This window comes from Eubalaena glacialis, chromosome 6 (genome assembly GCF_028564815.1).
Source record: "Eubalaena glacialis isolate mEubGla1 chromosome 6, mEubGla1.1.hap2.+ XY, whole genome shotgun sequence".
NCBI lineage: Eukaryota > Metazoa > Chordata > Mammalia > Artiodactyla > Balaenidae > Eubalaena > Eubalaena glacialis.
Window position 1 is genome coordinate 3,189,029 of NC_083721.1, and position 24,329 is coordinate 3,213,357.

The window sequence follows — 24,329 nt, forward strand, 5'->3', positions numbered from 1 at the left end:
TCAGGAAAGGGACATCAGGAAAAAAACTAGTGAAGCCTGAATAAAGTCGAGGATCTAGTTAATAACAACAACAAAAAACAATAATAAAAAGTTTATTATTAAGTCAAGGGCTTGATAAGCGCTTTTTATGTTAATAAAAAGTTATTGGGCTTCCCTGGTGGCGCAGGGGTTAAGAATCTGCCTGGCAGTGCAGGGGACACAGGTTCGAGCCCTGGCCTGGGAAGATCCCACATGCCGCGGAGCAACTAAGCCCGTGCGCCACAACTACTGAGCCCATGCTCTAGAGCCCGCGAGCCACAACTACTGAGCCTGTGTGCCTAGAGCCCGTGCTCCGCAACAAGAGAAGCCACCTCAATGAGAAGCCCACCCACTACAACGAAGAGTAGCCCCTGCTCACTGCAACTAGAGAAAGCCTGTGCACATCAACAAAGACCCAACACAGCCAAAAATAAATAAATAAATTTATTTTAAAAAAAAGAAAGTTATTTTCATACGAAAAGAAGTTAGAACTCAGATTTTATTCTAACATCTACTATCAAAAGAACTGAATTAAGAGTTTTCATAAAGAGCTACTCAGGCATAAAAATATTTAAAGCAACCAGTGCTCCTATGTAAACGCTGTCACTTGAAAGATGAGACCCTGAGACACAGAAACATCAGGGCCTCACTCACACACCATCCAGCGCAGTATGGGTGGCATCAAAATTCTATTCTGTAGACGTCAATTTTGCAAAAATTAAAATTAAATTAATATTAAATTTTAAAAAGAAAAATAAGCCTCAACTTTTGCCTCAGGCCATACACAAAAATTAACTCAAAATGGATCACTGACCTAAATGTAAAAGCTAAAACTATAAAACTTGTAGAAGAAAACAGAGGAGAAAACTTCACAACTACGGGATAAAGTAAGATTTCTTTGGACACAAAAAGTAGAAACCATAAAAGAACAATTGATACATTGGGCCTAATCAAAATTTAATTCTGGTTATTGAAAGACACTCATAAGAAAATGAAGAAGCAAGTTGCAGATGAGGAGAAAATATTTATAATATCTACCTGACAAAAGGTGTGTATCCCAAATATACCAGGAATGCTTTCAATTCAAGAGTAAGAAGGAAAACTACCCACCACCACCACAACCAACAAATCAGAAAAGATTTGAACAAATACTTCATAAAAGAAGATTTAAGAATGGCCAGTAAATACTTTAAAGATACTCACCATCATTAATCACTAGGGAAACACAAATTAAAACCAAATGCAGTACCACTCCACACCCAATAGAATTGATTAACACAAAAAGGACTGACAATGTCAAGTGCTGCTGAGACTGTGAAGCAACGGGAACTCTCGGACATTATGGGTGGGGATGCAAGATGTGCAGGGAAATTGCCTGGCAGTACTTTTTATAAAGGGAAATATACACGTAGCCATGTGATCCACCAATCCCATTCAATCCCACTGACTCCAAGGGAAATAAAAATATATGTCCCTATAAATGCTTGTACTTGGATGCTCACGGCTGCTTTATTCATAAAAGTCCCCAACCTGAAATAACCCAGATGTCCTTCAACAGGTGAATGGATAAACAAACTGTGGTCCAGCCATACCTGGAACGTTACTCACCAATAAAAAAGAAAGAATCGCTGATACACACAACACATGGACGAATCTCAAAAACATTAGGTCGAGTCAAAAAAAGAGTACATGTGTTATGTAATTTCATTTTCTATGAAACTCTCAAAAAGACAAATCTAATCTATGGTGTCAGAGAGCGGTTGGTTGGTGGCTGACAGAGACCAGGAGCGGAGGGACAGGGGCTAAGCGGAAAGAGGCACAAGAGAACTTTTTTAGGTGATGTAAATGTTCCCAGTCTTGGTTTTGGTGGTAGTTAACATGGATGTATAGAACTTTCAAAGCTTATCAAAATATACACTTAAATGGGAGCATTTTATTATGCATAAATCATACATAAATAAGAGTGATCAAAGATCCAAAAGGAAATGGGATTTTAAGAAAACAACACCACTGACTGTATGAGGCATCCTGGGGGCTGGCCTTTTTGCCTCACAGTCTGAATGGTCAGGACAGGTACTGGGCCCAGGGAGATAGGAGTGGGGTGTCACCCAGTGTCTGCTAAGTCGTCAGGACCGGGTGGGAGGGGGTGGGGCTGGGCATCCTGGGGGTTTGTGGAGGGCAGAGTATGCCTGTCTCTGCAGCAGTACGCGGCTTTAGATTCTGTAACAGTACCGGGCTTCAGATTCAACGCCTAACTCATACATATTCAATCACAGGCGCAGCCTGGAGCTTTTTTTTTTTTTCTTTTAATTTAAAAAATGATAGCAAGGCCTTACCAGAGAGTTGCTTGATGGCCACAGGTCTCACTTTGTAGGGAGTCCTGCAAGAGAGAAGGCAGTTCCACTGTAAGATGCTGTCAAAGATGTTCATGTACATCTGGTTCGAGAGAGAAGCACTTGGGCTGAATTAGAATTCAGTGAATTAGGGCTTTTTAAAATGAATTTCTTTGGCAGGTCTGAGCTTTCTCATTCAGAAGAATTCTAAATACTTTAAATATATCATTTAAACAACGGACCTCCTCTATAATGTTCATATTTGGTTAATAAAATAAACATGTTGAATGCAGCTGGGATGGCACAGAATTGTCCTGGTCTGTCCTGACACTTGACTGATGCAGGAGGCTCTCCCTGTTTTGCTTTGAGCTCCTGGAGACTGCATCCCCCAAGTGCACAAGAGAGGATGGTGTCAATAACTCAGTCGAAAATGCACTGGCACCTCGGTGATGTCACCACCGGTAATCATGAGACCCACAGGGGGTGGGGAGAGGATACTGGTGATAGGAAAGACAGAGTAAAGGTCACTGTCCCTGACATACAAGGACCTCTGGCAAAGGTGGGGGGGAGACAAGTCAATGGAAAATAGGCAAAGAATAGGAACAGGCAATCATTGATTACAGTTAATAAAAATAAAAAGAGGGACCTCAAAAAAGAGGGACCTCAAGAAAGAGGCTATTTTTTTACCCAAATTTTAGAACCTGGTAACATGAATGCTACGAGGGCACAGGGACTCAGGCTCTCACAGGTGTTGCTGGTGGGAGTACGGATTGCCACCACCTAGCGGAAAGCAACCTAGCAGTAGTGATTCAAATGTAAAATCCTTTGTCTCAGCATGTGAACCTAGGAATGAAAGTATTAACTCTTTTGGTTATCTTACACAGGGATACCTTCATACGTCACTCGTTCATTCATTTAACACATTTTACACTGAGTGCTCAGTGTGGTCGGGTTCTGGTGATATAAGAGTGAATCAGGGCTTCCCTGGTGGCGCAGTGGTTAAGAATCTGCCTGCCAATGCACGGGTTTGAGCCCCGGCCCGGGAAGATCCTACATGCTGTGGAGCAACTAAGCCCGTGTGCCACAACTACTGAGCCTGCGCTCTAGAGCCTGTGAGCCACAACTACTGAGCCCTTATGCCACAACTACTGAAGCCTGCGTGCCTACAGCCCGTGCTCCGCAGCAAGAGGAGCCACCGCAGTGAGAAGCCTGCGCACTGCAATGAAGACCCAACGCAGCCAAAAATAAATAAATAAAATTTAAAAAAAAAAAAAAAGAGTGAATCAGACAAGAACGCTCTGCCCTCACAGATCCCACATTCCACGGTCAAGTACACGTTGAAAGGACGTGAATGCTGGGGCCGGATGACACATTAGCTGAACTGTGGAGTGTCATTCAGTTGTCAAAAAGATGAAGATGAGTGAGCAAGTACTGACGTGGAGGGATGCCCACGACATCTCGTTAGGGAGACAAGGCAAGTTACAGGGTCACAGACGGAGAGTCAGCTCAGCGATGGAGAAAGAAAGTACAGAGACTCTGGGAGGAGTTACACCAAACACCAGACTCTTAACAGTGGCTAACTGGGCGTCCTACCTGTGGTTTAGCAGTTATAGGGCACACGGAAGATTGTTTACATTTAAAATGCCAATAAAGTATAAAAATAACAACTGCGTGGCACTAATAGGTGATGGATGGACAACCCCACGGTGGTCTCGAGTCCCGCCTCCTCACGAGGGGTTCCTCCTGGTGGAGCCTGTGAGGGGCAAGTCAACCCCCCCCATCCCCCCCGCAGGAGCACGCACCTTGCTTGGGGAAAGTCCCTCTTCCAAAGGTCCCCGGAAGTTGGTTATTTGGGACTTGGGGTACTTTCCCTACAGAGGTTTCATCGTAATGGTGTTTGGGTCCTGGGAGATCACAGAACATCCTGCTCAGAATCCACGCGGTTTGAAGTGTGGCTCCACCTGTAGAGCAGGTGAGACACCTGGCTGGGGCGGGGCTTGGCCAAGGCGGTACTAGCTGCCTCCGTCCTCACACTGATGGCGAGCAGGGCGGGCAAGTCCACCCTCCCCGGGCCCTTCCAGCAGCCGTCAGCCTCGCCAGCTTGCAGGTTTCCAGGAGCCACCACTCAGGGAAGGGGGGAACCTCCCTGAAGCCCACCGCGTGTGCGGGGCTGACTTTGAACCAGGGGCGTGTCCAGAGCACGTGTCGGTGCTGCCTGGGGGGGCCAGGGCTGCGGCGAGGGGGTGAGGGGCGCGGAGAGCCACGGCGAGGTGGGTGTCACCTCTCCTCTCTCCTCCTCCCTCAGCCCCATGAGCAGCACTGATGCTGGGGCAGTGGGTGGAGAGACGGGATCCCAGGCCCGAGGGGCGCAGGAAGGGGCCTTCCCTTCCCCCCTTTCTCTTCTCTCTCCCTCCCCTGCAGCCACAACGACTGTCTTCCCCTGCTCCCCACAGGCCGACGCTGGCCGGGAGGTGACAGTGACGGCACAGAGGAGGTGCCGGAGGTGTGGATGGGGAGAGACAGAGCCGCGTGTCCCGAAACGCCCCCCCCCCTTACACCGTGTCAGAGGCGCTGACCACAGCTGGCTCCCCAAGATTACTCTTGGCCTTTGGTTCCTTAATCCTGTTGACCCAACAGCAGGAATGTTCTCAGAACCAGTTATGTTGCTTCCACGATTGAATAAACTCCTGCCTCGGCCTAAATTGAGTTGCAGCTTCATCATTTCTTCCTCAGCAACAGAATTGAGATAAACCACTTTCCATTTGCCTTGAACTTGTATTTGTCTTTTTCCAAAATGCCTCTTTTCAAACACATTTAGTGGGAGCTGCGCCGGAATCCAGGAAGCATTTCTCTCCAGCTGAGGGGATGGGCACACACACCACCCTTGTAAGCGCTCAGCCATTTCATCCGGCGGACAGCTTCATGTATCACAACTTGGCTAAAATTGGAAATACAGGAGCGTTGGTATCACATGTGTGCCGTGCCGTCCTGGCTCTCCCCTCTCTCCACATGCCCCATTTTTTCCTCATACTACTTAAGGGTCTGTTTCTCTCCTTCAACAAGGATCTTGAAGCGGCGGAGGCAGAAACGGAAGGGTGGTCAAGAAGCAACACGCTGGTCAGCGGGACACCATGGGATCCAGAATGTCCCCTTGTCCAGAAAGGAGCACTGAGACCAGACACTGTCCCGCCGAGCGTGATCTGAACGAAGCTGGGACATGTCTACCTGTGTTTGTTAGTCTTTAGGAATGAGGGCGATTAGCAATCAATCACCTTTCTTATCAGCTCCAAAAGAGACAGGAAGCTACTCAGCCCATTGCTAGATTAGAGCCTCTCTGACTTAGGTAAATATGTTCCAGCTTATTTAAAATGCTGGTCTGAACGTTCTCTGATTGTTAAGGGAAGAAGCATTTTGAAGGAAGAGTCAGAAGGTCATGAGATTTGGTTTGAAATGAGCCGAAAAGTTCAGTATAAGAGATGGGAAAACTGGGAGCCCCGACTTCTGATCAGTAACCAGGTGGTCACAGTCAAGAGCCCTTGTAATTTGGAGAAGAGGCTGTGAAAAGCGTCCCCTGCGAGTGTGAACTGGGCAGAAAGCAGGCAAGGCGGACGAGCTGGCACCTGCAGGAGAGCCTCTCCCGGGAGGCGGTTCCTGAATCCGAGGCTAAGGGCAGGGTACAGGCGTTGACAAGGCTGGACCGAGGGGCTGCAGGGTCTTCAGCAGTGGAGGAAGCTGGAGGGACACGACCTGACTTGACCGTCTTCTGGGAAGAAACAAAATTTATCCAGCACTTTCCGAGAAGGGGAAACCCTGTGTCTGGTAGAGGTGACCTTCTGGTCACTGGCAAGCTGAGCACCCACCTGGGGGTCAAGAGTAGTTTCTTAGGTTTTGCCCACTTTACACCGGTGATTCTCACCCTTGCTGCATATTGGAATCACCCGGTGAGCTTTAAAAAAAAATCCCTCAAAAATTCACATTTCCTGGGTCCTAGTGGGGCTCTGGTGACCAGAGCCTTTTTGATGATCCCTGGTGGTTTGAACCTGCAGGCAGGGCTGACGGTCACTGGTTTGGTTGGACTAGTTTATACCGCGCATGTTTAGAGGGGGCGGGACCCCGACGGCAGCTGGAACCGTGGGACCGGAGAATTAGAGGCAAACGGAGCAGATCGGAGACCTCGCTGGGGCTCGTGCATGACCCGGGAGGGGGAGGTGAGCAGGCGGGAAGGGAACCTTGGGGAACGCCGCCTTTCGGGGGCTGAGAGTGGGAAGCAGACACAGACGGGGGGAAGATGATGGAGGCAGCTCGAAAAAAGGAGAAGTCCATGACCTCAAATGCAGGGAGCAGACAGAGGCAGGGGAGGGGATGCCCAGTGCTGAGAACAGTGATTAAGGAGGTCCTGGCCAGCAGCATCACCACCTGGGAACCTGCAGAAATGCCAGGGGAGAGGGAGGGAGGGGGCTCTGCTTCAGCCAGCCCCCCAGGGTGTGCGTGAGGCTGGTGGCCTGGGGGACAATGGGCAGCTCTGCGACGAGAAAGCAGCGGGGACCACATACACCGGTTCTCAGCCTCGCCACCACTGACATTTGGGCAGGTGAGTCTGGGGTGGGACCAGCCCTGGGCACTGCGGGAGGTAGAGCAGCAGCCCTGGTCTCTGCCCGCTGGGTGCCAGAGACCCCATCCCCTGGTGTGGCAGCCAAAATGCTCCAGACTTCGCCAAGTGTCTCCTGGGGAACAAAACTGCCCCCCGTTGAGAAGGGCTGGCACAGAATACAGAGCCAAAGGAGATATGATGAAGTGACAGAACAGAATCGACAAACTACAAACTACTTTAAATTAATTCGGGAAAAATGCAGTTTTGCCCCATCAGACACCGGCTTGCACGGACAGGGCACTTCCCTCTGACGACATCGTTGTATCTTGTGGACGTCAGGGGTGACAGGTCACTCGTGACCTTCCTCATGAATACAGATCTGGGTCAGGCTGGAGCTTATGCCACAATTTACGACAATCTTCCTGGAGCCTCTGGGGATTCAATTAGCATCGCTCCTTCCGGGAGCCCGGAGCCGATAATCAGAGCGTAATCAGAGCCAGAACGCGTGGGGGCAGAAGCTCCTGATGATGAAATTAAAAGTTCAGGAGACTGATGGATGCAGTGGGGGGAGGGGAGACCGGGCGGAAGCACCCAGATGCTTGGGGAAGGACAGTGCTGGCCGCTCACCACGGAGCTCGGAGGACATCGGAGGCTGCTCAGATGTTCTAGGACTTTGTACATCCCAAGGGTTCATTACTTGCCGGGCTTTCTGCACCAAAGCCTGGCAGTCTTTGCGAGGTCTTGAGCCCTTGCCTGGGGCCAGGCATCCTGCACCCAGGCCGGCGTGGGTGGCTGACAGGTGGCTTCGGGGGACAGAGGAAGAAGAGCTGGTGCCCATCCCTGGGCGCTCAGGTGTGCACACACCTTTGGTCGGGGGAACCTTTTGGGCACCTACAGCGGAGGTCCCAGGGACCCCATCATGGGAGCCCAAATACTCCCACGCTGCCATCAGGGGGCCAGGGCCCTCCAGTGGCCGGGAACTTCGAGGGTATGCCTGGGCACGCTCTCTCCTGTGGCTGGAGCAGCTGGCCTGGTTCAGTTGGTGGGGGGGGGGCACCCCGATGGCCGGATTGACACGTGTCCCTCGGAGGGGGATGCAGTGAGGGGCAGGAGAAACAGGGGTCCCGAGGGGCACCCCATTCCCTATCACGCTCCTGCTTCCGGCCTCGCAGGGCATGCGGGCTGGATTCTGCCTGGCCCTGCTGCAAATACAAAGTGGGGGCCACCGGGGACCTCGCCAGCCGTGGGGCAGAGGGCCGGGCGCGGATGGGAGAGGCTCTGCTTGGACTCCTGTGCTCCCACCGGCCACATGCAGCCAGGCTGTTTTACAGATATTCACAGGTGTGCTTACTGCCCAAGTCTTTTCCTCTCTAGGTCTCTCCTGGTTTCGCTCCTCTGGCCCCCAGGCTTCCCACCCCCCAACCTCCACCGTCTTGGGCAGAGTAGCCGGTGGACAGTGCTTGACAACTCCAGGACTTGCCCCGGGGGGTCAACGCCCAGCGCTGCCCAGGGAATCTGGTCAGGGAATCTCCTGCCCCGATGGACTGGGGGCAGCTCTGCTACTGCCACTCAGTGCCTCGGTTTCCCCATCTGTAAATGCCCCCTCAGAGGGCTCTTGTGGAGCCTCAGAAAGGTCCCTGGCCACACTTAGAGCTGCTACTTTCTTGGAAAGTGACAAGTTCTGCAAAGGAACCAGCAGCCTCCTTCACAGACCCTCCCATCTTTGGTTTAAATTCAGATTTTCCTGCAGCAGTAAATTTAAAAAACAACCACGGAGGCCCTGCCGTGCTTGCAGAGAGCTGCCAGACACACCGCGAGAAGGAGCTGACGTAGCCCACCAGCCGCTTACCGTTCCGAATTGGCGGGCATGGTGGGGTCGATGGAGACCATGGCGTCATCCGTGGTCAGGAGGGAGATGGTCGTGTTCCTGGAAGACAGGAGAAGCCAGTGTCTTCACCCCGATGTTGTCCCCTGGGTGCACACTTGAATCTGGGCCTCCCATGAGGTAGGAGCCCGGGTAGCAGGCCCGTCCTGCCCAAGGGGCCATGAGGAGTCGGCCTCAGGACACTGGCCCTCAGCTTGTAAACCAAGTTACGGGCTGTGTGTGTACTTCTAAATGCTCAGTAGATGTGTAAGTAATTTAAAACTGGAATTGGAGACAGTGTCATTTGTTGAGTTGGGAGATTAAATTGTGGTAAAGTAGAAATGAACATTTATATCAGCCAGTGATGAATTCAGGGTTTGCCTTTCTACTTCATTTCCCGTGGGAGTCTATCTAAACGGGCAAAAAGCTCCCCTACCAAACAGTTTTAAGTGGATAAATTGAATCTTCCTCCAACTTCTCATCTGTGGGGTCTTTCACGCGAGGTGTTGCCTTAACCACGTGACTTAACTCTCTGGTCTTCAGTTGTGTATCAAAATCTGTGCAATGGGGGTGACACCTGAAACCCAGGTTGTTCTAAAGAATAACATTTATTTATTCTTAGCACATTGCTTAATAAAAGATGCCCCAAACTGTGTACTATTTCTGGCTGCTACAAACCGCTACTTGCTGTAACTTCAGGTGTGTAATCTCATCCCTGACTCTCCTTTTTCTCACCTGACTCTGAAAGGCTCCTACTGTCCTTCTCTCTCACCCTCCTTGGCCTGGGTCATAACCTTAGTTAACTGCAGGCCAAAGCTGCTCGTGATTACTCTCTATAGTTGGGAAGTTAGGACAGAAAATCCACTTGCTGGAACAAACTGTTGATTTTGGGAAAAGAATTCTTCTGGAATTCTTATGGTTCCATAAGGTAGATTTCTGGTCTTTTCAACTTATTTCTGACATCAGTCTTTTCCTAAACCTTGATCTGTGATGAGCCCCTCTCTCCCCGTTGCTGGATCATTTGGGGCTGGGGGACCAAAGTCTAAACACTGCCACCGTCCTTTACCCTTTCTCCCAAAGCAAAGGAATAAACGAAAGAAACCCTTAAGACAGTGGTTTCTGCCTAATTCCGCCCAAAGGTTCCTTCCGTGTAGCACAGCGGTGGCTGAAACCTCCAGGGACTCATCCACTGATTAGAAAGGTCCCGAGTGCAAGGTACAAGGTGAACCCACGGGCCCTACCACCGCTCTTGTCCCCTAGACTCGGCCACTCGCCCTCCCAGGTACCTGTCCCTCCAGGTGAATTTAAAGGCGTCCCTCTGGCGGGGGCAATTCCGGGTCACTCACCGAGGCAGGCCGGTGGCGATGCAGAACAGGTCCATAATGTCGCTGGAGTTGCAATACTTGCTAAAGACCACCTGCAAAACAGAAGCAGAAGGCCGTGAGGGTCAGGCAGGAGCAGGGCAGCTGGTTTCCATGGTGACGTCAGATTCCAGAGCTTTCTCTCTGGTCCCGACCTGCAGGTTAATTTTACAAGGAAAAAACAAAATAACCGTGGGCACTGGCGTGTTACATGCATGTCTCTTCACTGAGTCGATTTATACAGGTTGAGAAAAACTTCACTCTTTTGTTCGCTGAAGAGTTGTGAAAAACAACGCTATCACCCACGTAAGGACACCTGCCGGTGACATGCTGCCTCGTGCCCATCATGGTGATGTCTGACGCACCATCAACAACCTCGGCTTAATGATATCACATCGCAGGGGGTCTCCAACGACCTCCGGGGCCATTATGCAAAAGAAACTTAAGATCATTAGCTTAAAAACAAAAGATTGCTTTTTAGGATTTGGGGGCTGAGGTGCAGGACCAAATCCAAGAGGGAATCACCCTGAGAAAGGGTCCGATTGGAACCGTCGGTCTGCATAGTGAACAAATTTCACCGGAGGCGATTTTACACACGGCCTGGGTGTCCAGTCCCTGCTGGACAGGAGAGAAACACGTCACATCAGCATCTTTTGTCCGAGGGGTCCCCATTGTGAATCTGGGCTCCGGAACCCCTCCCTGGGAGAGGGGGCTTCACGTACAGAGAGGGGGGTTGCTCTCCAAGGCTGGACAGCGCACGGGACAGTCCACACCAAGGCTCCCATTTTCACCGTAACAGAGGTTTTCCTTCAACATTTTCCCTGGCTAATTGCTGTAAGGCCCCGCTTGCTCACCAGCAGGAGTCCGTGGGCGTGGGGAGAGCCAAGCTGAGGAGAGTGGGCATTTTTCAGTGCCCAGAGCGCTATTTTTTCAGCCAGATCAGTTTGCATCTTTTTGTATTGGAAACAGTAAAACAGAGTAAGCAGATATTTTTCCCCGCAAACGTAGCTGTTCCCTGACTACCACGGCCTCCTGCGTGCTGCCCGGCCTGGCTACGCTGAGACTCAGCCAGCGCCACTGTCCGGGCTGCCCGCTTGCCCCCCGAGGTGATATTCGCACCCTTGGTGACAGGGTCTTTGGTCGGCACTGTCCACCCGGCGGCCACCGGCCTGGCTCAGAGCTGGTCCTGCCTGGACCCCGGCAGCAGCCCCTGCACTGGCCCTGCTGGGTCTCAGCCCGGCACCCACCCTTGGCTTCTAGAACTCAAACCTGCTTGTACCACTTTCCTGTGCAGATGCCTCTGCTGCCCCGCACGCCCACCGGAGAAGGTCCACCTCCCCGCTGGGCAGCTGCGGTTCTGGGGTGTGTCCCTCGAGGCTGTGCCCTCGCCAAGCTCCCGCCCCTGCCTTCACTCCGGTCCACGGGTGCCCCTCCCTCGCCCTCTGCTCTGGGTCCCCCCTTCCCAGAGACCCTCCTCCGCTCTCCCTCCTCCCAGCCCTCGGGACTCAGGGCCAGCTTCTCCACACGGCCCCCCAACCCCACTGCCAGAGGAGTCTTGCGCCTTCGCTCCCCCCGCGTTTTCACGACAGTGCGTCCCAGCGCCTCCAGCACGGGCCTTAGCTCACGCCTCGGCCTTCGCAGCTGTGCCCAAGACGGGTGAGGTGCGGGGTCCTGGCCATTCGCCCACTGACACGGGACCATTTCTGACTTTCCCATTCAAGCCTTTGTGAAGTTCATGTCCACCTGGTGCAGGCCGACCGCGCGGGTTTATTCCAGACCCCAGTAAAAGGCGAGGGTGGGCCGAGGCAGAGGAGAAGACAGCTCTGTCTGTGAACATTCGATTTGCCCGGAGATTCCGGAACAGGGCGAGGTGGCTTGCAGGTCATGACCAGATGCTGGTCAGGAGCTGAGCGTGACTCCAGGAAGTTAGTGCTGACAAGGCCCTCCCCAGGGAGGGAGGTGGGAAGAAAGACCAGGAGCTTGGAATATCCTGGGGCCTTGACAAGAGGAGAGTTTGCCCAACTTTATAAGCACTGCAGATGAAATCTGGAGGAGCGAGTCTTTTGTGATGGCTTCCTAGCCTCGGGATAGCAAATAATAGAAGCTTTAAAAAATCCAATTATGAAGCAGCAAAACAAACCCAGAAGGGCCCACAGGGCACACTGACACTCTCGCTGCCCCTTTGTAACCGATCCAGCCCAACCTAGTGAGGGAGGCCGGCCTTCTTCTGGGTCCAGAACAGTCTTTGAGATTATTTTTGACTGAGGGCGGGGGGGCGGGGTGGAAAGAAATCAGAAATAAGCAGAAAAGATTGCATCGGGTGTATTCCATTGCAATGGAAAACCATGCTGTGTCCATCTGTAAATCCATTTCAACATTCCTCTACTGTAGAGAAATGCAGGGTTCTTTGATTGCACTTCTGAACTGGTTGTAACATCTTGTCGTTTCCCTTGTTCAGCTAACAAGTTAGTTTGACGTGTGGCCATTTCACATCTGTGCGAGAGTCAGGCTTTTGCCTTATTTAGTTAGTTAGTTAATGAGCCTTTAGCAGGGCCAACGCAGGTGAGAGGCTGGGGTGAAGCATCACGTGCTCCCTAACATCGGAAGTGCTTGGACAGCCTAGTTCTTGGCCGGGTGTCAGGAGAAGCTCCTGGCCTAGATGGGTTGTTCCTGGTGTGGGAAACCAGTCCCTGTAGCACAAAGGCTTGGTTGGCCTGGGAAGAACCCCTCCCCCGCCCCCGTCACCAGGCAGCCTGGTCAGGAGGGCACAAGGCTTTCTGTTCCCATGCTGAATCATTCTGCAAATCCTTTATCCTCTATCCAGAAATAAACAGCGGGGGGGGAAAAAGCGTTGGTGAAATGAAATTTAAACGTGAAAAGTGGAGGCAGCATGATTAACAGAGAAATAAGGGTCTTACGTTGCCCCGGGGCTGCGGCTCATCAGTAAGCACGGCAGGTCACCCCAGACCCTTTCATGTGGCTTGGTCGGCAGCACCGCGATGTTAAAACAGGACAAGAGAAAAAAAGGGAGAGCCCAGAGGCCTCTCTTCTGATGGATGTTGGTCCTCCCTCATGTTCAGCTGGGGCCTGTGAACGTCAGAGGGAACTTCAGCACCTGGAACCTTCCTGCTGCCTGCACAGCTGGGTAACAAATACTCATGGAAACCAGCCACCCGCCAAGCTGTGTTCTGAGGGGTCCCCAGAGGAGGCAGCACACAGAGCTGGACGAAGCTCCCCTGGGCCTAGCCGGCGAGGGGTCAGGGGGTCAGGATCACAGCCCAGGCCTCTCTCTGTCCAGCACACACACGTGACCCAAACAGCTCTGACCCGCAGGCTCTGCATGGCGTGTAATATCTGTATTCACTCCCCGCCCACCCAGCGATGGTGTCCTGGCAAGAGCAGGGGGTCCTGCGCTCCCTGTCTGTTATTCTTCTATCCATCGGTTCCCTCCCAGTGCCCCGCCCACCCCTCCGCCGTCGCCCCGTAGCCTCAGTTTGCCTTTCTGCGAATGAGGTCCATCACGCCAGCGGCACCTGCCTCTCAGGGCTGAGATGGCCGACACGCGAGGGAACGTGCTTGAGCAGAGACCTCAGGACGCTGCCACTCTAACACCAAATTCAGCTGCGCACCAGCTCTGCTGCCTATGAACCTCCCGGCCCCCGCTGGCTCTAAAATCCTGACTGCGGGCGGAAGTCTCCAGGGCTCTTCAAGTTGCCAAACGCACCCAAAGTGACTTTTGGCCCTCCTTTGTCTGGCACCCAATTTTATTTCAGTAGGACCTCAAATGTACGACTGCAGGATTTCCAGAGCGTGAAGAAAGGACGTGTAACCCAGCTCCTCCGTTTCCACTGTTTCTTGGTAGGCGGGGGACCCTTGGCTCCAGAAAGGCAGGGATGGAGCCTGGGGTGGGGGCCCCAGGCCGCGAGCTCTCAGCAGGACTGTGCTGGGGCTTTGTGGGGAGCGACCAACAGTCAGTGCAGACGAGGAAGAGAGGTGAGTGTCCTGGGGCACACGCGGGTTGACCGGGCTTTCTGGCTCAGTGCACGGTTGGGACTGGCCTTGACCCATCCCAGTCGGGCAGCCCAGGAAATGGGCCCAGGGCTCTGGTCAGGGCTGTGCCCTCCCAGCCGGGTTGCTGGGTGGGGACCTTTTTGAAGACATCCTGTAGGCCTGTCCTTACAGGTGGGGACTTGGGAGCGAGACCCAGGGGACTCCCGCGGCCCAGCCACAGCCCTCAAAGCACAGGGCGCCTCCCTAGAGCCCTGGCTGGGCAGCCCTGGCCCCTGGGGACCCTGCCCCTGCCCGCAGCCTGACCTACAACTGTCGGGCCAGCACACAATCTCCTTTCCTCATGAGAACTTCACTAAGCGATCTGGAGCTGGTGGCAATTGGGGTGAGTCACGGGGTCACGGGGAGTCTGACCTGGGCTGACCACACCAGGCCACCCACGAGATCACTAAGGAGGCACAGCCCCCGGAGAAGGGAGGGGAGGGAGGCCGGATCACAGTGGGCAGAGGGGAGCGACAGAAGGCAGGAGAGGCCAGTGTCTTGAGTTGCCATATACGCACGGTATATGGATTATGCCCCCTGACACACATGACTTAAAATCCACGTATGAGTTCACGCAGGTGAGGCTTCTTAAAAGAAAGTTTCAAAAAATGCTGGTGTTGATGTCCATCACCTGCTGTCCTCTGCCTTCCTGCCTCCCCCCTTTAAGGTGGTGGATGGAGGAGGAGTCGTGGGGGGCTGGCTGCCGGTGCCGGGCATCCGCGGTCCAGGCACAGGATGAGCCTGGCTACTGGAAGCGGGTGGAGGTGGGGGAGGGCCACACTGGGGGCGGCGCTCAGGCACGAGAAAGATTTCGAGTAGAGCATCCTTTCATTTGGGCTCCACAGGTGGAAGCGACTTGTCACTGCCCCTGCCCCATTTACGCTGGTCATTTAGGCATCTGTTCAGCGCAAATGTGGTCGGCAGTGGCTACTGAGAACGCTATTTCCTCTGCTGAGTAATGGGGAGCCGCCCAGGAAGGGCAGTGATAAGAGAGCAGAGATACCCAGAAAGCAGAGAGACAGCACCGCCCCCCGGTCCCCGGACCCCGCACCTCTAAGCACCCTCGGGGGCTGGGATGAACACCCTTTGTGCCTGGACTCGGAGAGGGGAACCTGAGTTTGGTTTCCTTTTGCTATCTGAGGCACTTCCTTGCAGCTGCTGAGAACATTTCTTGCTGGGTTTGTCAAATTTCGGTTTGGACTGGCATGGAGTCAGTGACCACTGGAAGCTGTGGGTTTCTCACTCAGACATTTGTGGCTCTACATTGTGAAATGCTCCCAGTCCTGGACAAATATGATAACCAAACGGCAATTTAGGTTTGGGTTGAGAAATTCAAAACCCACCACGATCACAAAAGAAAAGTTCAGTTTGTGGATGTTGGAAGGGGACCAGGGACCAGGCAGGGAGGGGGACGGTCGGAGGCCTCCTGAGACTGCAGTGTGTCCCCGGGAATTTTCTCTGCCAGGCCGGCTACAATCTTTTTCACCAGGGAGACAGCTCACGAAGCTCGTAAACCAGGATGGTATTAGTTCCCTTTCAAAATCATTAAAAACTATGCATGTCAGGTAAGTTGTGCTTTTGGGGTTGGCAACTGTAAAACATGCAATTACGTTCGTTTTGCTGTTACGCTCGCACCGAATGTGAAATTTTTTATTCGACTGCATTAGCAACAACTTTCACGGAGCGTCTTTGAACTTGGAGTAATGAATCTCGAGCAAAATTTTCCTCGTTGTAATTCTTCTGCAGTTTTTCCCCCGAAGTGATTTTAAATGGCTACAGCTGAAGATGAGAGCCGGGGTGCGTAGACACCAGGATGCCGAGGTCCTGAAGCAGGCAGGGAAGAAAGGCACTTCTCCTTTCCCAGGAAGTTGTCCTTCCCGAGGGCACGTGGCGAGCTCTGTTCCTCCACGTGGTACCCGGCTCCGGTTCCTTCCTCTGTTAATGAGAACTCGACGCCTCTTCCAGCGACGTTCACTCTGGCCCCTCCTCGCTCCATCCACGTCGGCTATTGATCTCAGCCCCCCAGCATCTTAAATCTCAGCACTGACACTTCATCATACTTGTATTTACTTGATGATGAATTTTACGCGTCACACGGCATCAGAAATCTCCACCCAACCAAACTAGGTTACTGACTTCTAAAAAGAGCCACATTGGCCTCCAAGAAATGGAAGGCAAACCGCCACATTGGCAAGAACGAAAAAGTGATGGAGAGCCCAAATCTGGAAGCAACCCAGATGCCCTTTAACAGGTGAATGTTAAACAAACTCTGGTCTGTCCACACTGTGGATGAATTACTGATCTACACAACTGAGATGGATTCCAGGGGATTTATGCTGCATGAATAAAAGCCAACCCCAAGAAGTTACATGCTGTATGATTCCACTTATACGACATTCCTGAAACGACAAAATTATAGAGATGGAGAACAGTGTTAGGGATGGAGGTGGGGGGTAGGAGGGTGGGGCTCCGGGTAGAGGATGGAGGTGGGCGTGGTCACAAAAGGGCTGGGACTGTCCTCTACCGTGACTGTGGCGGTGGATAAGAGACCCTACACATGTGACTGAATTGTACAGAGCTCAACACACACACTCAGATGAGCTCAACAAAACGGGGAAAGTCCGCATAAGGCGGGGGACTGTCTCACGGTTACATCCTGGCAGTGACCCTGTACCGTGATTTTGCAAGACGTTACACTGGGGGAAACGGGGTGAAGGGTACACAGATCATTCTGCAGTATTGCTCACAACTGCACGCTAATCTCCCATTGTCCCCAAGAGCTTATCTGAATAAAGTGAAGGCACCAACTCTGGCTGGGAGTGGGGAGAGGCATGCCCTTCCAGGAATGTGTGTCCAGATAGCCCTGCCGGGAAACAGCGTGGCCATATGTGTGCCCTTTGACCTGGAATCCCATTTCCAGGAACTGCTCTTAAGAAAATAACAGCAAACGTAATAAAGAGAGCATATATTAAGTGCCAGGCAGTGTTCTAGTCACCTCCCAGGCTTAGGCCCAAACCACTGCCTTGCACGGCCCCTTTGCAAGCAAAGAGCTAGTGGGGTTGTTCCTTGTGTGTTAGTTATTGCAGAGAAATGGAATTAAGATGAATATCTCAAAGCAATGAAATGATTACATCTTAGTAAGTCTCAACAATGGAACATTATATAGGCATTAAAATCATGTTTTTGAATACCGCTAATGTAATGCTGAGTGACAATGATCAAAATAAAAAATTATGTGAAAGAAAGCGATTCTCTCTCCCTCTCTCTCTCTGAAAAGAAAACACCAGCAGGAGAGGTCCTGAAATGTTCGCACTGTCTGGTGGAATAATGGGTTCTTTTCTTTTCTTTTTTATGCTGCTCTGTATTTTTCAAATATTCTACGATGAATACGCAGGGCTTTTATAACCAAGAGAAAAGTTACCTAGATCTAGAAGCTGAGGTTAATAACTGATAACAGAACTGGCTTGTGAATATTTCTTCCTAACAGCGGGCTGCGCTGCATTTACATAAGATTCTTAGGAGAGGAAAAAAAGGTCTTTACCATTTTTATTTGGAACGAATACTCTTTGGCTTTAAGCCAAGCGGATGAGAAAATTAAATGACAAGTTAACCAGAGGACAAAAATCAGAATTTAAATAGCATTTGGCTAGGAGTAGAGGGAGCTGGTGCGTGAGCCGAAGGCACCGGGAGAAAATCAGAGGCGACGGAGAGGCAGGGACCCTGTGGATGGGAAGGGAAGGGCAAGCTGGGTGCCTCCTGGGACAGACAAGAAAGCAGGTCTCACGGGTCTGTGCCAGCTGCAGGGACACAGCTGACTTGGGGCTGGAGGGATTGGCCGTGGCCCCCAGGGGACCCAAGGCCGTGCAGACAGAAGGGGCCACAGAGAAGCCGCATCCCCCATCCTCCTCCCCCCTCCCGCCGCCCCACCCACCTGAGACTCACGGCCCATGCGCCAGAACTTCCCGTTAAAGAATTTCTACAGCTTCAGACCCTAACCTGATGCGCCTCACATCATGCATCTTCCAGACTCCCCCAAGTGAGGTTTTCAGTGATCAGGATGGGTGTGGGGTCCTCCTAGGGGGCTGCAGTGAGCCTGGACAGAAACCCCAAGGGGTCCAGACCAGCAGGTGGGGTGAGACCGGCCTGGGTGGGGGAGCCACGCCCCAGACACAGGAAAGGGGGGGTCTGATTGACCAGCACTGCCCTGGGGCAGGGGCAGGGGCAGGTGGTGGAGACCTGCCAGCACAGGGCTCAGCTTTCCTTATGTAAGCTCCTTTAGACACTAATTATAAAGCAAGTACTCAGCTGTAATAACATAAATATCAACGCATCTGAGGAGGGACATGTCATCTTTGGGGTCGGTACACAGGAGGCTGCCCCCGACTGCTTTCCTGAGACCTGAGTGTCTTGTACATGCCTCCTGGCCAGCGAGTTGCAGGGCCGCACTGCCCGGGCCTTTGGGCCTCTCCACGGCCTCAGGACCGTGCAGGTCAGGGCCCTCCTCAGGCAGCGTTCTGGGGGCTAGTAAAACGAGCTGAGGGTAACTGATGCTGAGGCCGCCTGCGGCTGCCATTCTGAACCCTAATTCCAAACGCGGTGCTCACACAGGGACCCGCTCTGTTCCCAGTAACTCTCTGGTGGGTGCCGTAGATTTGAACTTACAGAATAAATGGGTACTAATGCATGGCACTTAACTGTTTATCCAAGCTGTATATAGTAGGACTGGATGTAAAATTTTTTGAGAAAGAAAACGGTTTAGTTGCTAAAGTTATGCAAATCACTGCACTAATTCTTTGGCCATCCGGGCAGAAGGGGTGCAGCGAGGACAGTCAGTGAGTGACGGCCCTTAGCGGGCTACGTCTGACCGGGTGGGCCCTGGGCTGGCTGGAGCCCACGCGTTTCCTGCTGTCTCACATCCCAGGATTGCCCTCGGCTGGTGCCAGAGTCGCGCACTGCTCCAGGCACGTGCGGGGCAGAGGGGTGGGAAGGGAGGGGTCAGGGAAGTGAGCTCACTTCCGGTCCCTCTTCCTACCAGCTTGACCCGGGGCAAGTTTCTTCACCTTGTTGAGACTCTGATTCTTCACCTGCAGAGTGAGGATTATCATATCCCAGAGAAGGTTTCATCGTGACACACAGAGGGCCTGGTACATAGTACGTGCTCAGTTAAGTGGCAGTTGTGATTACAGGGAGGGCCCCTTGAAACGTATGGGTGTCTTCCCTAGAGACAGAGAGCCTCCTCCTTGACCCCTCCAAGGCCATTTCACAAGCAAGAGGCGCTGAGGACACACAGCCTTAACTTCAACATGTTGGCATCTCTGGGTGGTTCATACGTCGGGACATGAGGATACCTTAACTTGGGAAGGCCACCACAAAGCAGACTCTGATGAGCTAACCGACATCCCTGTGTTACCAACCACACGCAACCACAACCAAAACGCAGTGAAGACCAGGATCGTGTCAATACAAATGTGTATTAGTCAACAGGATCACCACGTAGGATTTAAAAGACTTTGACAGGTTAAATGATCAATTTGACCTCACTCTGGTTAGTGTCAGTTTTCTTCTGGTAAACACGGAGGACAGTCTTTGGAAGGTGAGGTCCTTGTGGGCAGGACCCTGCTCAGTTCCTCTGTGTTCCATCTGTGAGCACAGGGCCTGGCCATCTGATCACGGGGCACTGGTGCCCAAGTATCCTCCTGTGTGAACAGGCTGAGGCTGAATTTTGCATCTGCTGGTTTTAGGTTATACCACTAAGGATGCTAATTCCACCACCACCTCCACCATTGCCTCTAGTGTCACCACCATGACTACCAGCACCACCACCACCACCACTGTCACCACCACCATCACCTCCACCATCACCATCACCACCACTACCACCTCCACTGTCACCACCACCATCACCTCTACGATCACCATCACCACCACCACCACTGTCACCACCACCATCACCTCTACGATCACCACCACCACCACTACCACCTCCACTGTCACCACCACCATCACCTCTACGATCACCACCACCACCACTACCACCTCCACTGTCACCACCACCATCACCTCTACGATCACCACCACTACCACCTCCACTGTCACCACCACCATCACCTCTACGATCACCATCACCACCACCAACAACTAGTGAGGTTGAACTCATGCTTGGGCCAGAACCTGAGCCAAGCATCTTACACCCTATGACCCTGGGTTCTTGGAAGGACCTCATAAGCTTGGGGTATCCTCCTCCTCCTCCTCAGTCAGAGAAGGACTTTGAGCCACAGAGAGAGAACCTGGCCTGGCCGGGTCCCTGTGGTCCTGGATACAAACTCGACCCGCCTGGCTCCAAGCCCAGAGATGCGTGCAGTGCCTGAAATCAGGCTTTTAATGGTGGTCCACATGGGAAGTAGAGGTGGTCTCCTGGACTCTTTGCCACTGTCACTCTCCTATAACACTGTATGCATTCTCTGTTTGCCTTGTTCTCAAATGACTGATATTTCTGATTGCATACTTGGAATGAATATTGATTTGGATCCCACACTTGGAAGAAAATAAACCAATCCAAATTCTTTTTCCTTTGTCTATCAGACCATGATTCATTTTTTAATAGCTTTTATAAACTGTTAAGCTTGTATAGGGCTTTGTCTACCCTCAAAGAGTATTTCAGTCTGGCCCCCGGTTCTCGTGCTCCAGGTCCACAAGTTAGAATTCACCAGACCAGCTGTCAGGACAGCCAAACGCCAGCTCAGTGGTGATTCTGCAACTCCACTATCTTTGGGGAGTTAAAAGCTGAATCTCTATTGCCTTTTCAGCACCTGAGAATTACAAGTGTTTAATATATAAAACAAACAAGCTAAAAAGAGACCAAGACCCAAATCCCACATTTTATTGTTTTTTACTATCACTCAAGAAATATACATTTTCACCAAAGGAAAGACTGTAGGCTATCTCCCCATCCATCCATCCATGTATACCTGCAATTCATCTGCAATTCATCTCTAATTATAAATTATATATATAAATGGGAACATACTGTTCATTCTGTCCTGCCCCTTGTTTCTAGAACATGTAGCAATAATGTCACATGCAGAATGGATCACTGTTAACCACCAGGCAGGCAATCATGGCTTCTTTGTCTGCTAAGATAAAATTTGAATTAGGCCTTATGTCTCTTTCCAATTTAAGAGGTATTTTGCTGGTCGTGTCGTGTGAAAAGACTATAAAATAATAACGGGAGAGGCCTTCAAGATGGCGGAAGAGTAAGACGCGGAGATCACCTTCCTCCCCACAAATACATCAGAAATACATCTACACGTGGAACTGCTCCTACAGAACACCCACTGAACGCTGGCAGAAGACCTCAGACCTCCCAAAAGGCAAGAAACTCCCCACGTACCTGGGTAGGGCAAAAGAAGAAAGAAAAAACAGAAACAAAGAATAGGGACGGGACCTGCACCAGTGGGAGGGAGCCGTGAAGGAGGAAAGGTGTCCACACACTAGGAGCCCCTTCGCGGGCAGAGACTGCGGGTGGCGGAGGGGGGAAGCTTCGGAGCCGTGGAGGAGAGCGCAGCCACAGGGGTGCTCAGGACAAAGCAGAGAGACTCCCGCACAGAGGCTCGGCGCCGAGCAGCACTCACCAGCCCGAGAGGCGTGTCTGCTCAGCCGCCGGGGCGGGCGGGGCTGGGAGCTGAGGCTCGGGCTTCGGTCGGATCGCAGGGAGAGGACTGGGGTTGGCGGCGTGAACACAGCCTGAAGGGGCTAGTGCGCCACAGCTAGCCGGGAGGGAGTCCGGGAAAAGGTCTGCAGCTGCCGAACAGGCAAGAGACTTTTTCTTGCCTCTTTGCTTCCTGGTGCGCGAGGAGAGGGGATTCAGAGCGCCGCCTAAACGAGCTCCAGAGACGGGCGCGAGCCGCGGCTATCAGCGCGGACCCCAGAGACGGGCATGAGACGCTAAGGCTGCTGCTGCCGCCACCAAGAAGCCTGTGGGCGAGCTCAGGTCACTATCCACACCGCCCCTCCCGGGAGCCGGTGCAGCCCGCCACGGCCAGGCTCCCGTGATCCGGGGACAACGTCCCCGGGAGAGCGCATGGCGCGCCTCGGGCTGCTGCAACGTCACGACGCCTCTGCCGCCGCAGGCTCGCCCCGCATCCGTACCCCTCGCTCCCCCCGGCCTGAGTGAGCCAGAGCCCCCGAATCAGCTGCTCCTTTAACCCCGTTCTGTCTGGGCGGGGAACAGACGCCCTCAGGCGACCTACACGCAGAGGCGGGTCCAAATCCAAAGCTGAACCCCGGGAGCTGTGTGAACAAAGAAGAGAAAGGGAAATTTCTCCCAGCAGCCTCAGGAGCAGCGGATTAAAGCTCCACAAACAACTTGATGTGCCTGCATCTGTTGAATACCTGAATAGACAACGAATCATCCCAAAATTCAGGCAGTGACTTTGGGAGCAATGATACATATATATATTTCTTTTTTCTCTTTTCGTGTGTATGTGTATTCTTCTTTGTGTGATTTTGTCTGTATAGCTTTGCTTTTACCATTTGTCCTAGGGTTCTGTCTGTCCGTTTTTTTTTTTTTTCTTTAGTATAGTTTTTAGCACTTGTTATAATTGGTGGATTTGTTTTTTGGTTTCGTTGCTCTCTTCCTTCTTTCTTTCTTTTTTTTATTACTTTTAAATTTTTAAAATTTTTACTAATTATTTTTTTATTTTAATAACTTTATTTTATTTATTTTTTTCTTTCTTTCTTTCTTTTTTTCTCCCTTTTCTTCTGAGGCATGGGGCTGACAGGTTCTTGGTGCTCCGGCCGGCTATCAGGCCTGTGCTCTGAGGTGGGATAGCTGAGTTCAGGACATTGGTCCACCAGAGACCTCCCGGCTCCACATAATATCAAATGGCAAAAGCTCTCCCAGAGATCTCCATCTCAACACTAAGACCCAGCTCCACTCAACGACCAGCAAGCTACAGTGCTGGACACCCCATGCTAAACAACTAGCAAGACAGGAACACAACCCCACCTATTAGCAGAGAGGCTGCCTAAAATCATAATAAGGTCACAGACACCCCAAAACACACCACCAGCTGCAGTTCTGCCCACCAGAAGGACAAGATCCAGCCTCATCCATGAGAACACAGGCACTAGTCCCCTCCACCAGGAAGCCTACACAAGCCACTGAACCAACCTTACCCACTGGGGGCAGACACCGAACACAACAGGAACTACAAACCTGCCACCTGTCAAAGGAGACCCCAAACACAGTAAGTTAAGCAAAATGAGAAGACAGAGAAACTCACAGCAGATGAAGGAGCAAGGTAAAATCCCACCAGACCAAACAAATGAAGAGGAAATAGGCAGTCTACCTGAAAAAGAATTCAGAATAATGATAGTAAAGATGATCCAAAATCTTGGAAATAGAATGGAGAAAATACAAGAAATGTTTAACAAGGATCTAGAAGAACTAGAGCAAACAAACAATGATGAACAATGCAATAAATGAAATTAAAAATTCTCTAGACGGGATCAATAGCAGAATAACTGAGGCAGAAGAACGGATAAGTGACCTGGAAGATAAAATAGTGGAAATAACTACTGCAGAGCAGAATAAAGAAAAAAGAATGAAAAGAACTGAGGACAGTCTCAGAGACCGCTGGGACAATGTTAGACACACCAGCATCGAATTATAGGGGTCCCAGAAGAAGAAGAGAAAAAGAAAGGGACTGAGAAAATATTTGAAGAGATTATAGTTGAAAACTTCCCTAATATGGGAAAGGAAATAAGTCCAGGAAGCACAGAGAGTCCCATACAGGATAAATCCAAGGAGAAACACGCCAAGACACATGTTAATCAAACTATCAAAAATTAAATACAAAGAAAAAATGTTAAAAGCAGCAAGGGAAAAACAACAAATATCATACAAAGGAATCCCCATAAGGTTAACAGCTGATCTTTCAGCAGAAACTCTGCAAGCCAGAAGGGAGTGGCAAGACATATTTAAGGTGATGAAAGGGAAAAACCTACAGCCAAGATTACTCTACCCAGCAAGGATCTCATTCAGATTCAACGGAGGAATTAAAACCTTTACAGACAAGCAAAAGCTAAGAGAATTCAGCACCACCAAACCA

General features: G+C 51.5%; 1 protein-coding gene across 2 annotated transcripts in view; it reads right to left on the minus strand.

The window, feature by feature from the left end:
- The window catches only part of PDE9A (phosphodiesterase 9A), a 99,480-nt gene that overhangs the window by 55,694 nt on the left and 19,457 nt on the right, over positions 1 to 24,329 (minus strand). For both annotated transcript variants that reach the window (XM_061192834.1, XM_061192833.1), the window contains exons 2-4: positions 10,153 to 10,223; positions 8,792 to 8,869; positions 2,355 to 2,398 (exon numbers count right to left, since the gene is read on the minus strand). In XM_061192834.1, coding sequence (XP_061048817.1) covers positions 2,355 to 2,398; positions 8,792 to 8,869; positions 10,153 to 10,223 — 193 coding nt within the window. The remainder of the gene's footprint in view (positions 1 to 2,354; positions 2,399 to 8,791; positions 8,870 to 10,152; positions 10,224 to 24,329) is intronic.